The following is a 14,479-nucleotide window of genomic DNA, read 5'->3' as shown; positions in this document are numbered from 1 at the left end:
TGCTCCTGCAGCACGATATCACTGGTGCTCTTATTAGCATGTTTGTGGGTTCTTTTCTGGCATCTTTTGTGCTGATCATCATGTGCTCACTGTTATCCCAGCTCCAGAGGGATGCACCAACAAGGAGGAGTCATTGCACCCTTGGAAAACCTGACCTGCCTGTGTTGTGTGTGGGTCCCTCAACAGAACTCAGCATGAAGCAGTGGGAGCAGCACTGTGAGCTCCTGAAGTGACACTGAGAAGCTGCTGTATGCTCAGCATCCTACCTGCTGCAGGCAGAACTGGATTTGGTGGCAGAGAGCTGGTGGCAGGGAAGGTGCCAGCAACAAAATCAGGCACCACATCAGGCTGCCCATCCAGCTGGCCTTGGGCATCCAGGAATAGGGCAGTGGCTGGATATCTTTCTCAGTCCTACCTTCCAGGAAAGCCCTTGACTCGTGGCAGCAGGGAGACGTGTTGTAGCAAAAGCATACGTTTCATCACATATGAAAAGCAATCAGAAAAACCCAAACCACAGACTGAAACAAAAATCCCATAGGGAAAAAGCTGCAGCATTTCTTGAGAGCTTACTTTGTCTCCTCAACAATGAAGTCTGATGTAAAATAGAGTGCATGGCATGAATCAACGAGGGGGAAAGCCGCAGGCCTTGACGCTGATTCCTGTGCCTTTGGCTTCCTTGTTGCTGTGCATCTGATCTATTTTAGTAGTCAAATGCACCACAGGCATGAGGCAACAGTTCTGAACACCTTCGGTGTGAGATGGTTAAACAATGTGAAGTTACAGACGCTCTGGCAGTCTCACAAGGAGGAGGGCTGATTTCTTTTTCTGGGTGCCGATGTTCCATAGCTCAATTTCCCATTCACGTGCCCAGCACCCTGTGCTGCTTTAAAAGGCACTTTTGTGACGTTCAGCTGGAAATTGGTGCAGCTTTGCATCGACCCGTTACCGGCTAAATCTCGTTAAAATAACCTTTGCTGTTCTTCCTCTCAAGACTACAATGCAAACAGATCGCATTCTCTAATCCTACGTAATGCCTTATGTAAAACCACTTAACATTCCTGCTAGGGCTGGGACCCATCCAGATGAACGATGCTGCATAAAAGCACATTCCTCAACGTGCTTGACCAGCAGAGCAACGTGGTTTGGGGTGGTAAATGCAGAATGGAGATGGTCATGTGCTCAAGAGGCTGTGCCTGGGACGATGCAGCGTCCTGCCATGTCTTGGGCTGAACACTTTGGCCACCTCTCTTACCCCCATTCTTGCAGTCATAGAATGGCTCTATCAATAGACTTGGTGCTGCTGTTACTGATTTATACGTTACAGGAGGAATTGAGAGCCAGCTGGGGATGGTGGAACAAAGCACAGATCTTATGAGCCTCAGAGCTCACAACACGGGCAACACGCTCCGGGTGTGCTCCGAACCTCCAGGTGTGAAGCGAAGGGTGACCCAGCAAGGACAAAACCAGAGTCTATGGAAGAGCTCTTGTGTTACACTGCAGAGCTCCTGGATCCACAAAATGCTGCAGGAGGCCAAGTCTTAATGCACCATCTGCTACTGGAAAACGAAACGGCCTTTCCTGTGCTGTCATCTGATGGCTTGACGGGAGCAGAAAGTCTGTCAGATGAAAAGTGGTGTTCAAATATGCAGCTGAGGAAGGGGGGGGAGGGAAAGGACACAAACAGCTCACTATCAGGAGTGCAGGAAGCCAATTTCTAGGGGAGAGGTAATTGTTTGGTTGGAAATGGCCAGAGGAAACACAGCCCCCTGAAGGGTAAATAGATTTTTTTCTTTATTTGCTGGGCGTTCAGGAAAACTTACGTATTGATGTTGGAGAGAACATACAGGATGTCGAGAGCTTTCAGAGCACAAGGGGAAATGAAATGTGAATCTCTTTAAGTTGGCAGTCACGTGCTTCCCTGGCGCTCTGGAAGCGAGGCAGTTTACATTTGGAGCCCGCTCCTGAAAAGCACCATTTCCAACGAGCCCATAAATCAAAGCCCAATAAAATCAGACGTGACTGTGCAATTCCTGAGCGTCAGCACACGCAGCCTTTGAGTTCAACCTCAAACGGTGCAATAATCCTAATGAGTTATGCCAGAGAGCCCGTGTTTGGAAGGAAAAGCTGACGCAATCGGCGGTGTGGTTTCAGGTACCTGCACGTGGCGCTCCCAAACGCGCTGTGCTAAGCTAAAAACAGGCTCCATTTGGAACTGGGAAGCTGCACCGAGCTGCTCTGTCAATGCATTGGGCCCAATGGGGCTGCCTGCCTGCCAAAGAGGCCCGAGCACCAAAAGGCCCAAACATCTGGCATCCATTTCATTCATCCTACCAAGCTTTTGCAAATATATTTCCTGCGTTGAGTACGTGGTGCTTTTTGCACCTCAGAACTCACACCTCCTTTTGTAGGCCTTAATGATTTTACTGCCTGATACCGCTGTGGATTCCAGCATTCCTCTGCTCCGTGGCTGGGCGCTTCGGTCTATTACATTGCACAGCAGCCATTTCAGAGAGCACGGGTGGGTTTTACTCAGACGTATGGCTGCTTTGCTGGAAGTAAAACCCAACCCAAAGCTCCCTGGTGCAACCTGAGGCCATGGCCTCACCGCATCACCAGCTGCAGCCCCACAGGCTGCATCGCCTTCTGCATTGCCACAGCCTGACAGATGGCAATGCTCCTCAGTGCTGTCTGCCATGAAGGAGGAAATATTCTGCCTTTACTAATCTGACTCCTGCCCTTTAGATATCGATATGCATCAATAGAACCCCTCAGCCTTCGGCCCGGGGCTCTCAGCCTGTCCCTATGGGGACGTGCCTCACACCCCGCTGCAGTTCTCTGTCTGCCTGGAGCTGCGGGCCCAGCACTCTAAAGGCGGCCATCCAGGGCAGGGCAGTGCAGTACGGGGACCCCGCCTGCCGCTCGGTGCAGCGCAGCGCTGTGAGGGCGGAGGAGGCGGTGAATGGCCGCGGGTCGGGGTCGGGATCCGCCGCTTCGTGGCGCTGCGGAGTCGCCGTCCCGTCCCGTCCCGTCCCGGCGCGGTGCGTGCGTGGGGCCGCGGCGGGAGCAGGAAGGAGGAGAAGGGAGGAGGAAGGAGGAGGAAGGAGGCGGCGGCGATCCCTCAGCGCCGGGACAAAGGGCCGCGCAGGTAGTGCGGGCAGGGCAGGGCTGGGCAGGCCGGCCTGGCTGCGGGGGCCGCCGAGCCGCTCAGGGCCGGGACCCCCTCCCCGCAGAGCCGCGGCCAACGGCCGTTCCCAGCGCCCCTTTGTTTTGTCAGCCGCGGCCGAGACCCCTCCCCGGGAGGGGAGGCACTTCCCGGCGCCGCAGCCATGAGGGCCGAGGGCCGGTGGCCGTGCTGAGCGGCGGCCCGGAGCGGAGGGCGGCCCGCGGGGCCCCGCCGCCATGGAGCGGCCGAGCGGGGACATCATGCGGCGGAACCCGCAGCAGGACTACGAGCTGATCCAGCGCGTGGGGAGCGGCACCTACGGCGACGTGTACAAGGTAAGGGCCGCCCGAACGGAATCAGCCCCTTCTCCCGGCTCCGGGACGGGCCGGCGGCTCCAGGCCCCGCTCGGGGCGCTGCGGGCGGTGCTGTGCCCGGGGCTGAAGGCGGAGGGTATTTACCTGCTCGGAGAGCGCATCGCTTCGAGCACCTGATTAACACAGCGCGAGTTTATCCCCGGGGTTAATAATAGCCGCGAACCAGGAGCAGATTAAAGCTCTTCGGAAGCTGGAGCTCGCTGCTGGGCTCGCTCTGAAAGCCAACGGGTGCTGCTCAAACAGTTACAGCCACAGCGGTGTGGGCGTCCCACCTTCCTAATGTAGCCTTTCGCAGGCTGCCCGAGGCCATGGATGGGGCCCTGGGCAGGCTGAGCTGGGGGCACCCAGCCCACGGCAGGGTACCCAGGTGGCCTTTGAGTCCCTTCCAACCCAGCCATTTGCTGATGGCTCTGTGCCCCCGTTCTATTTGTCAGGGATGCCCAGCAACTCTGTAACGTTTTCGGTTTGTGTGTCAGCAGTCCGAATTTCTGAGCTCCGTGGGCAGAATGGCTGTGATGTACTTCATAATGCTGCTGACTGTACGTGGAATAGGCCTGGTGTGATTGAGCTTAGGAGCGGAGGTGCGTGGCTGTGCCACATCAAAGGCTCTGGTAATTGCTGCGTGCTGGGGGAGGGCTGTTTGTTAATGTTCAAATTGGAGTTTTATAGTTGGATCTCATTCTCATCCCCCTTTGAAATGGTTACTCTTGGCCTCAGGGAGTTATTTTTAACTATTTCGTTTTCATGGTAATGGCTATTTACCTTCTTATTTTTTTCCTTAGAGTGCTGTGCACAGATCAGTCTGCTGAGGAGCTGTGAGATCTGGTTTAGTAGCTTGTGGTAGCGGTGGTAATGGGAGGATGGTTGGATTAGATGATCTTGTAGGTCCTTTCCAACCTTGTGATTCTATGATTCTGCGACTTTGCTGGGAAATCTGGCCCATAATACTTAAAAAGGGGCATCTCAGGTTTCATAAACCTGAAACATAGCGTGGCTTCAGCTGGTTTGTTTGAGTATAGCTGCACAGCGTAGGGCAGCGTGGTGAGAAGGGACTGGCTGTGTCTCAGGGAAGTGTTCTGCATCATCCCTTTGCTCCTCAAAAGGACACGTTCTTCTTCTCATTATGGTGCTAATGAGAGGAGAGCTGTGCTGACATGTCCTGTAGCTTCCAGTTCCGGAGCTGGCTGGATGCAGGGCCCTGCACTGTGCCCTGTAAATAGCATCCCCCCCTTCCCACCAAACCCTCCTCTCTTTGGGTCTTGGTAAACATCCTTCTGTTCTGTGGGGTCTCACTGATAAACCCTCTCCTAGTACAACCTGAGAAGTGTAAATCAAAGCCTTGGATGGAGTTTTACACCTCTAAATGAAGTGTGAATTTAATGAGTCTAAAGTAGTTAGGGAGCCTGCTTGTGTTTCCAGGTCATTGGTGTGCTCTTTGCTTTCATAGAACGGGGAAATGCAAATGGGGAGGAACTGTGTCCAGGGAATACTGAATGGGATGGTGCAGGCTGCTATGGCAGATATGCAAAGCCAACTTCATTTTTACAAGCCATTGATGTTGTGTTCATGTTAAAAGTATCTAAGATAAACTCCTTTTCTTGGAAGCAGTTGATGTATAAACATTGTGCTTGGAGTTTTCTGTGTCCGTGGTAGGGCTCTTAGCACAGATGGCTCCCTGAGCCCTGTTTATAGAAAGCGTTTCTTAGTCAATACCTGGTTGTTGTGATGTTTCAGAGCTCAGACAAGGTTTGTTAGAGCACTCTTAAATTAACATGGAATTTTCCTCTCGCCTTGTCAAGCGGTTCCTCTGCTCCATCGCTTTAATGACTCACTGGTGTCTTCAGCACAGTTGGGTTTGGGATACCAAAACGAGGCAGCCCTTCTGATGGTGGGAGCTCTGTGTCTTTCTCTGTGCCTTTATGGTGGTGGTGGTTCATGCCTCAAATTCTTCTTGGGGCATTTGGTAGCTGTCAGAGTAATTAGTGCTTTTCTGGAAGTGGAAGGCGGGGGTTAAGCAAATATTTGTGTTCACTGTTAGGTTACAGAAACATACTTAAGGCCTTTCTGAAAATCTCCTGCCCCCTTTGCTTTTTGTAACTACTGTGGATGTTTAACACTAGAATGTGTTTTCTTAGTCTTGGTGTTTTTTTCCTCTGTCACATGCACACAATGGTTGCTTGTAGGGCCCTCATAAGTGCTGGATTGTTGGTGTTGTTTTAATATTTATTCCCCAAAATGCATTTCAGGGTGGGGGAGAAACCATCCTTAAATAAACATTTTCTTATCTATTCACAGCGAGTGGAATTGGATCCAAGTTTGGGCCTACCAGCCGTGGGAGTGCACTCTTCATTAAAACCCTGGTGCAATCATTGTTCCATCTGTGCTGGGAAGGCCTTTTCTTCCTCTGTATTAGAGGGTTTTGTTATTAAGCTGGTATCAACCCACTGGAATAATTTCTCTCAGAGCGCTGTGTTAGGCCTATCTTAAAATGAGGACTTTTGAAAGAGGTTATAGTAATGGAGATGGGTGCTCAGTGGATCTTAATAACTCGATAATGGTATTTTCCCCCTTGTTTGCAGTCATATGGTTCTGAGCCTCAGTGTCATGCCCCTGAGCTCTGCAAAGGTGAGGTCTTCATTTAGCTTTCCCAGCCACGTTTGTGTTTGCCCACTTTGCTCATATACAAGCAGTGTTTAAGAAACGTTGTGAGCTGGGCTGTGTACCTGTGTGGTGCTTCTGGAATAGACACAGCATGTGGTTAATGCAGAAGCCATCCAGCTGGCTGCTGTTTTATGGCAGAAAGCTGAACCATGTCTGCAAATCTCCCATTAGATGCAGAAGGGGAATGGAAGCCATCCACTACACTACACTGTGAGTCCTGCTCCCACCTGCTCTGTCCTCTGTCCCAATCTCCCCCAGCTAAACAAGCCTTAGGGTGCTCAGCAGTACCCTCTGTTGTCCTGGCACTGCTCTTTGCTGCAGGGAGCTACTGAGCAATGAAATTGAATCAACTCAGCCAGACACTTTTCCTCACTATTAAAACAAAAGTTTGACTTCCTTGTTAAAACGTTTTGCTTTTTCAAGTCAGCAGATGAGAAGTGGAGTAGTACAGCTTTGTAGCAGGTATCGGAGGAGAAGAGCTGCAGGAAGTGTAGCAGCAGCTTTCAATATGCTCCTGTCAGCTGCACAGGGCTGCGTCCAGAAAGGCAGCCACTGGTGCCAGCAGTAGTTTCTGTAGCAAGCCATGGTGTAGGAAGCAATGTTAAGTGTGCTGACAGCACTTGTCTGCAAGGATTATATGCATTGTCTGCCTTGCACTAAAGCATCTCTTAAGTCACAGGGGAGCTGAGAGCCTGTTCTGTTGGGTTTAATGTCCCAGTGGCACCAGCCTTGGTTCTGGTGTAGCCCTCTGCTGCAGTTGTTGCTATCTTGTGCTTGTCCTTCAGGAGACATTCTGCTGGGTGGGTGATTTTGGGTTTTTCCTCATTTATTTATGGAACAACCTGGGGAGGCTGTAGTGCCTTGTGGATGTGCACAGGAAGGAGGGGACAGGGGCATGTTGGTTCAGCCCCTGTGTGTTGCACACCTTTTTGCAGAGCAGAACACCGGAGATGCTTTATATGGGCCGTACCTTTCTGCCTTCCACCCCAGAGCTCTCTTTCAAGTGCATGGTGTGGTTTCTGCATCCCCTTTGAAACACCACAAGAGCAGAGGAAATCTCTGAGGAGGAGGAACGGGTGAAAGATTGTTGTATTTGCACACTGGTATCTACTTCAACTTCATCTCCAAGAGATACAGTAGTTGTTCTTAGTGCCAGCTCATATGGAGAGCTTTGAATGTGACCAGGGCTTAATAGAATCACAGAATCCTGGAATGGCCTGGGTTGCAAAAGCCCACAGTGCTCATCCAGCCCCAACCCCCTGCTGTGTGCAGGGTCACCAACCAGCAGCCCAGGCTGCCCAGAGCCACATCCAGCCTGGCCTTGAATGCCTGCAGGGATGGGGCATCCACAGCCTCCTTGGGCAACCTGTTCCAGTGCGTCACCACCCTCTGGGTGAAGACTTGTAGCAAGAGGTGGCTGAGAGTTTCCAGGTTGCATCAGGGGAGGTGTGTGACACAACTGTGCAGATCAGCCGTGTCCAGTAGAGCGGCTCTTCCTGTTCACGAGGCCAGCACGGAGTTTGCCAGCTTTTTTGGCTGACACCAGCAACTGTCCGCCCACCCTGCAGCTGGGAAAACAAATGTGCTTGCTACCTTTATTCATGTTTGGCACCTTGCTTCTTAGTTACAGCTGTGAATGAAGAGACAAGGCAGCATCAACAGACAGTGATTCCGAGTGTGAGCAATGCAAAGTGGGTCGGTCTCTGGATACACAGAAGTTGCTCAAAGATTTCTTCACCATTTTATTAGGATCTCAAGCTTTATATTTCTTCAAAGAACCAGAATACTTTAAATTCTTTCCAAACTTTGGAAGGCTTCCTATCAATGAGGACACTTGCAAGGTCTGGTGGACCTTTGGTTTGTGGTTTATGGCAATTTCCATGGCTGTGAGCGTGTTCTGGGATTTCAGGTAAAGCTCAATGAGAAGGGCACGACACTTATGGACCTGTTGCAATGTGAACATTGAGGTGCTCCAGAGAGGCAGCTGCTGATCCTACTCACCGAGAGGAGCTCTTTTCAGGGCTCTGTGGTCTTTATTGGTGTTATCTCCTTGTAGCTGCTTTACTCCCGTGCAGCATTAAGGGCGCCATTTTTTCCCCCTAAGTAGAAATGCAGAAATGTGTGTTTAGGTATAAGTTATACATATTCAAGTTTGTTCTGGCTACATGTGCTGAAGAGATAAATTGTGGCTCTCTCTGCCAAGAGGCTGTTTGACAGCTTGCTCCCTTTCTAATTAGGTGCAGAACAGATGAACTTACTCCGGATGGTTTATCCATTTATCACATTAATGCCCTACTTAGAGTATCTGGAGCTCCGTGTTTGGTATTTTTCAGCAGCCTGTGTTGCCAGCGTGCTGCCCATAGAGCCCTATGGATGCCAAGCTGTACGCTGTGCAGTTACCTCCTGAATCAGTGAGAAGGAACAGCCAAGGCTGAGAGGTGGTAAAGCCAAATATTAACTTTAATTTGACGATCTGCTCCAAGAAGCTGTGGTTTTGTTCTGCTCTCTTCTACAATTATGTCTGTTTGCTGATAGAGAGCTGTGTTACATTTGCTTTCACTTGTTATTTAGTGTGTGGACATGCAAGATAACAGATGAATGATAACCTCCCAAGGATTTAGTCATTAATCTTCATGGAAGATAAATGGTAAGGAGTTAAAATGTGATTGTCAGGTATTTGTGCTGTGTTTATGGAGGGTGTGAAAACAGCAGTAATTGAATTTTTTTCTTGTGATGAGTTCCTGCAGGGGGTTAAAGGGAGAGTGTTTGCTGCGTTGCTCACAGTACATACCGGGCTCTCAGAGGGGAGTAGGAGTTAATTTAAGGTATCTGAGATGCCTTTTTCTTTTGAAGAAGCCGTGTGAAGTGCTCCCTGCATTAGGAGTGCAATTTCCATTGCTGGGATGAAGATAACAGCGGGGTAATGTGAAGGGAGGCAGCTGAACCAGGCTGCATATCGTGGGCATCACTTCTGTCATACCAGTACTTCCTGAGGGTGTCTGGGGTGTGCTGAGCATGTCTGTAGCCAAAATAACTGGTCTGCATAAAACCTAGAATGGCCTGGGTTGCAAAGGCCCACAGTGCTCATCTAATTTCAACCCCCCTGCTATGTGCAGGGTCACCAACCAGCAGACCAGGCTGCCCAGAGCCACATCCAGCCTGGCCTTGGTGAGGTTCAGGAGGAATCCAAACCGGAGGTTCAGGCACGTTGGTGTTAAAATTCAAAGCACTGTTTGAGTTGTGACAGCCGACTGCTTGGATAAATGTGAAGAGACATAAGTCACTGTAGGAGCAATTGAGTAGCACTTATAATTAGCATAATGCCTTTAAAACTTTGCCAAACATTTCCTGTCTAGAGAGACGGGTTTCTCATTTCCTCCTAGTGCCAAATTGGGGGCAGAGCTCTGAGGCTGGAGGGGGAGGTTTGAGCTTCATCATCTGCCGTCACGCAGCCACAACTGATTGCATTTTTAGAGTACAGAAACAGAATTTTTATCTCTTTCTCCTTCTGCAGATGCTGAGATTTGTCCAGCTCGTAGACCAGGATGTCCTGAGATGGGCTGTGCTGTGATGTGCTGTGCTGGGCAGCAAAGTTCACTATTGGGGGATGAGTATGGGAGGAGGAGAGCAGCGGGCTGTGACTTTCCTCTATGAAACAATGAAGCGATGAACTTGGGAGGGAGATGAAGCAGCTGCTGCCTCTATTTCTAGGAGCCTCAGTGCTTCCTGCAGCCAGCTGGGAATGCTGCGTGTCAGCCAGGCGCTGGGTTTGCCGTGCAGAAGGTGGGGGCCAGCTGTGTCCTCGACAGCTCCGATGCAGTGCAGTCTCAGTGGGTGCTGAGCTCATCTTGACGTGACAGCTCTGACCCTCCTACTCTCTCATGGTTTCTGATTTCATTACTTCACCCGTGTGCATCATTTTCTCTGGCCGAGGGCAGCCCGAGGTGGAATTTGCATGTGATCCCTGCGTGGTTGCCCTTTGATTGCAGAAGTTCAGTCTCCGGTGGCTTTGTGCAGAGAAGGGCAGTTATGATATCTTAAGCTTCCTGCAGGTGGAATCCACTTGCACGGTACATCACATCTTCAGGATATCTTATAGCAAGTGTGATATTACATGTGACAGTTTTGGCTTTCTGTTTGAGGATGTGGCTGGGATCTGCTTTGATTACAGGTCTGCTCTTTGGATTTTTTTTTGTTGTAGCTCCACAAGGATCTTACCTTGTTTTTTCCATTGAGCAGGAGTGTGGATCGTCAGCCTTCCATCAGAGTGTTCTTAGGACAAGAAGGATGCTGAGGATGCATTTGTGTGGCAGCTGAATTAGTGCTGAGATCAGTAACTCAGGAGCTGGGCTGATCCTTGTGAGTTATCCCTTCCAGGGAGTATCCTGGGAACTTCATGCTGAAAGGGAGCTTTGCATTTGTAACAAAACAAAGAGGAATAACAAGATGGAAAACATTTTCAAACTGCTTTAAAACTGAGGGCACTTGCTCTTGTAAAGAGCAAGTGTGCTGGGAGGTCATTGGCCTGATGGGTTGGAACGAGGCTGCTGAAGTGAAACCGGGGTTTGACAGCTGTAGAATAAGCTGTCAGAAATGCTTGTTTCTTCTTTTCTGGTTGCTTTGTTTACATGAGTAGAGGAGTCCAAGACAAGGAAGCAACTTAAAACTTGAAGAAATGAAAGAAAAAAATACCCAGCCGAACACTCAAACCTCCCCTTTGGGGCTGAAATAAGCTGTGAGGGGATAAGGTAGCTGTGAAATACAGAAAGATGCACCTCTGCTTTATTGCAGATCGTGTTTATTTCCTCTCTGCACTCAGTGTAAGTACAAGACATATTTTGTACTTAACCTTTCTTTTACCTTGTTTTCTTTTATCATCTTTGCTTTACACAGTTCTTTTTTTACTCATCCCATCCGTCTGGTCACTGTTTTATCTAGTGACGATGCCAAACAAAACACCCTATAACTGTCTCCTTCACACAGCCAACTTAGTTTGGTTCCTCCTGGTTCTCTCACTGTTGGCGTATCTTTGAGGAATTGAAATTTAAGGCGGCTCTCCCAGGATAACGATGCTGACATTAGATTTTGCTGCTGAAATCTGTGTTTTTTGCCTGCGTTGCTTTACTTTCTGTCAGATAAATGACAGTAAGGAAAAGGAATCAATGAGGATTTGTGCCTGTGCTTCAGAAGTCTTGGTCCCATGGAAGAATAGAAGTGGCTTACAGCTTGCTTTCTCCTTCAGAACCATGCTTTCCTCCTTGTCTAGAAAGCAGATGTTTTGTTGGTTTATTTTTGTGACGGGAAAGCACAGTCAAGAGCTTTGGACCTGAATCACTGATTTCCTGAGTAGTGCTTGGCAGTTCTATCCTTGCTATGTGCAAATTGCTGGACATTCCTCAGAGCTTCCCTGAAACAAATGAGATTGGTGTCTGTCTAATGTATGATATTGGTGTATTTCCAATGTATGAAGTGCAGGTAATGGTGCTGCCTTGGCTTGGTGGGGAAGCTGAGAGGCTGAGTGCTCCATCAGTTCAGCTCCCTGATTCCTCTCTTGCTCTCCTTCATGTGTTTTGGATTACGCATCCTGAGCTCTTTCATCTCTAAGGAGTAAATAAATGCCCTTGCAGCTATAAAATGCGCAGTCTTTTAATGTTACTTGAATTTATAATCCATAAAATTGGAGGGTTTTTTTTTCCCCTGTGTTTTGATATATGCTTTCAACCCGTTTAATAGCCCTTTTCTGTAAGAAGCCCTTTTAACTTCCATCTTGGGAACTGGGGAAAACTGGGGGTTTTCAAGGAACGTTTGGACATTATGTTGAGGGACATTGTTTAGTGGGAGCTATTGGTGATGGGTGGATGGTTGGACTGGATGATCTTGGAGGTCTTTTCCAACCTTGGTGATTCTGTGATTCTATTTATTATGTATTTATTCCTAGTTTCCCCCTGCTTACACCCCAACCATTAAAACTCTGTGCAGTGTGTGCCCAGTTCTAAGTATGCCCATAGCTTCATGGGCACACTTTGCTTTGTGTCACTTTATGTGCTCACAGATGCCTGTTGTTCTGCAGGAGGGTAAGCTATTTCTATCAGCTTCCCGAAACAACCTTACTCACCCTGTTGTGACTTGAGAAGTTGTGTTTGTTATTTTGCTTTTGCTCCAACAGCATCAAAATTTGGCTTTTTTTTTTTTCTCCCCCCTCTCATGTGGTATTTGTTTTGTATCTCTTGTGCTGCATTAGTTGCTAAATAGCACTTTTGTGGTCGGGGTCTATTTCTAGCTTTAGCTTTTCAATTCTGGAAGGATTGTGCCAAATATTTGCAAACCGTGGTCTGCCAAGAGAGTTTCACAGGAGGATCACAAGGAGAATAACCAAGTTGGAAGCATACAGCTGCTTTTCTTGGGGGCGTTATTTCTTCCTGCTGAATGCTGTTAAGATGTGCACTGAGCTTTGCTTTGGTGCTGTTGTTACCCACGTTGCCGTAGGTCTTTGTCCATCTGCAGTGATTGGTAGGAATGAGAATTGAATGTTTTGTGGCTGCTGACATCTTCAGCAGAGCTGGAAAGGCAATTTGCTGGTACACATCCTGGGCCTGTTTTCTGTGCAGGAGTAAAAGGAGTTAACCTAATGTCATTAATGAGCTTCTAATCCCTTATTGCTTGATTGGCCTTGAGTAGGAAAGTGTCTGAAGTCATAAAACCGTGGAATCATTAAGGTTGAAAAAGACTTCCAAGATCATCCAGTCAAGCTGCCCACCTGTCATCAGTAGTTCCACACCAAACCATAGAATCACAGAATCATAGAATGGCCTGTGTTACAAAGGCCCACAGTGCTCATCCAGCTCCAACCCCCTGCTGTGTGCAGGGTCACCAACCAGCAGCCCAGGCTGCCCAGAGCCACATCCAGCCTGGCCTTGAATGCCTGCAGGGATGGGGCATCCACAGCCTCCTTGGGCAACCTGTTCCAGTGCGTCACCACCCTCTGGGGGAAAATCTTCCTCCTAAGATCCAACCTAAACCTCCCCTGTCTCAGTTTCAAACCATTCCCCCTTGTCCTATCTTGCCCCTCAGCACAACATCTAAATGTATCTTGAACACCTCCAGGGATGGTGAGCCCACCACTGCCCTGGGCAGCCCATTCCAGTGCCTGACTGCTCCCTGGGGGAAGAAATAGCAATGGTTGTGCTGGTGGTGCTGCTGCAGCGTGAACTCACTGATACAAGTAAAATCAGCATGTGAATCTTCATACTTAGTTTATTCTGGAAAGCGCCGTGGTGATGCTGTGAGAGATGGTTCTCTTTCAGGGTGCTGAATCTGTGAAGTCTCTGTTAGGGAAGTGGCTTCTGAGAGCCTCTGTGCCTTCTCCCCATAAAAGAGCCTGGTACCGCTCTCAATTAGCGATCCAGCTGGAAAACTGCAAAGTGAACAATTGCCTTTTGGCTGTTTCTGCCTCCTAGAGAAGCTCTGAAAATAATTAGGTGCCTGTAGGTATTAGTTTGTAACAGCTCAAATTAGATTGATGTCTGCTTTATAGGTGAGCTGCCTTGGCACACCTGGAGACATTAATGGAGCATTGCAGGGACTCAGGATGGGAAGTGTGATTGTTCTGTCAGGCACTAATCTAAATCCACCCATAAGATTGGCTTTAGAGCTGCAGCGTCCTTCTTCTGTGAAGGGCAGCAATTCTAGACTCGCACAGCAGGGCTTAACTTCATGTTGCTTTTAAAGGTTTTGTGAGGAGCTCTGGAGATGCATGGTTTTAGAAAGGAAGTTGTTCCCATCATCTGTGCTGGGAATTTCAGAACAGGGTAGAGCGAGTCAAAGACTCATAGACTCTATGAAGAGTCAGAAGGCAGAAACTAGGAGGCAGATGCTGAAACCTCCATTTCAGTGGCTGGAAGTCAGGGGACCTTTGGGAGGTACGTGTGGCTGCTGAGAAGAAACAAGCAGCAGATGAGACAGCAAAGCATCATGGTCACTGATGAGTGAAGCTTGGCAAGGAATGAATAACGTGGGGGTGTGTGGGAGGGTTGCCACAGGAGCTGCAGCTCTGATTAGATTAAATGAAGCCTCAGTTGAACAAATGAATCTGCTCGTGAACTGGATGGTTGATCCAGGGCTGCAGATCAGAGATAGACGCAGGAATGAAGGGGAAATTTCACCGTGGGAATTGAAGATACTGATTTGGAAGTTGTGGTATTGGTGTCCAAATCTTGCCCTTCTCTTCCTCAGTGTTGAAGGAGAAAGCGGCTGGACAAGGATAGTAGTAGGGTGGTATGGT

At 49.0% G+C, this 14,479-nt stretch overlaps 1 protein-coding gene and 1 long non-coding RNA gene across 5 annotated transcripts in view; both read left to right on the top strand.

The window, feature by feature from the left end:
- The first annotated feature begins 3,365 nt into the window (after positions 1-3,365).
- The window catches only part of MAP4K5 (mitogen-activated protein kinase kinase kinase kinase 5), a 52,235-nt gene continuing 41,121 nt past the window's right edge, over positions 3,366-14,479 (top strand). For all 4 annotated transcript variants that reach the window (XR_014946866.1, XM_085549724.1, XM_085549725.1 and 1 more), the window contains exon 1: positions 3,366-3,498. Coding sequence is in view for 3 of the 4 variants with exons in the window: in XM_085549724.1 (XP_085405850.1) it covers positions 3,400-3,498 (99 nt within the window). In the remaining variant the exon portion in view is untranslated. The remainder of the gene's footprint in view (positions 3,499-14,479) is intronic.
- Positions 8,203-10,622, top strand: LOC146760864 (uncharacterized). The gene is made up of 2 exons (XR_014946867.1): positions 8,203-8,845; positions 9,713-10,622. It is a non-coding gene; the product is annotated as an uncharacterized LOC146760864 (long non-coding RNA).

The sequence above is a fragment of the Coturnix japonica genome, chromosome 5, assembly GCF_054131305.1.
Source record: "Coturnix japonica strain WE chromosome 5, WE-NBRP24, whole genome shotgun sequence".
Classification (NCBI taxonomy): Eukaryota; Metazoa; Chordata; class Aves; order Galliformes; family Phasianidae; genus Coturnix; species Coturnix japonica.
Note: the sequence above shows the minus strand (reverse complement) of the source record. Positions and strands in the feature narration are given on the sequence as shown.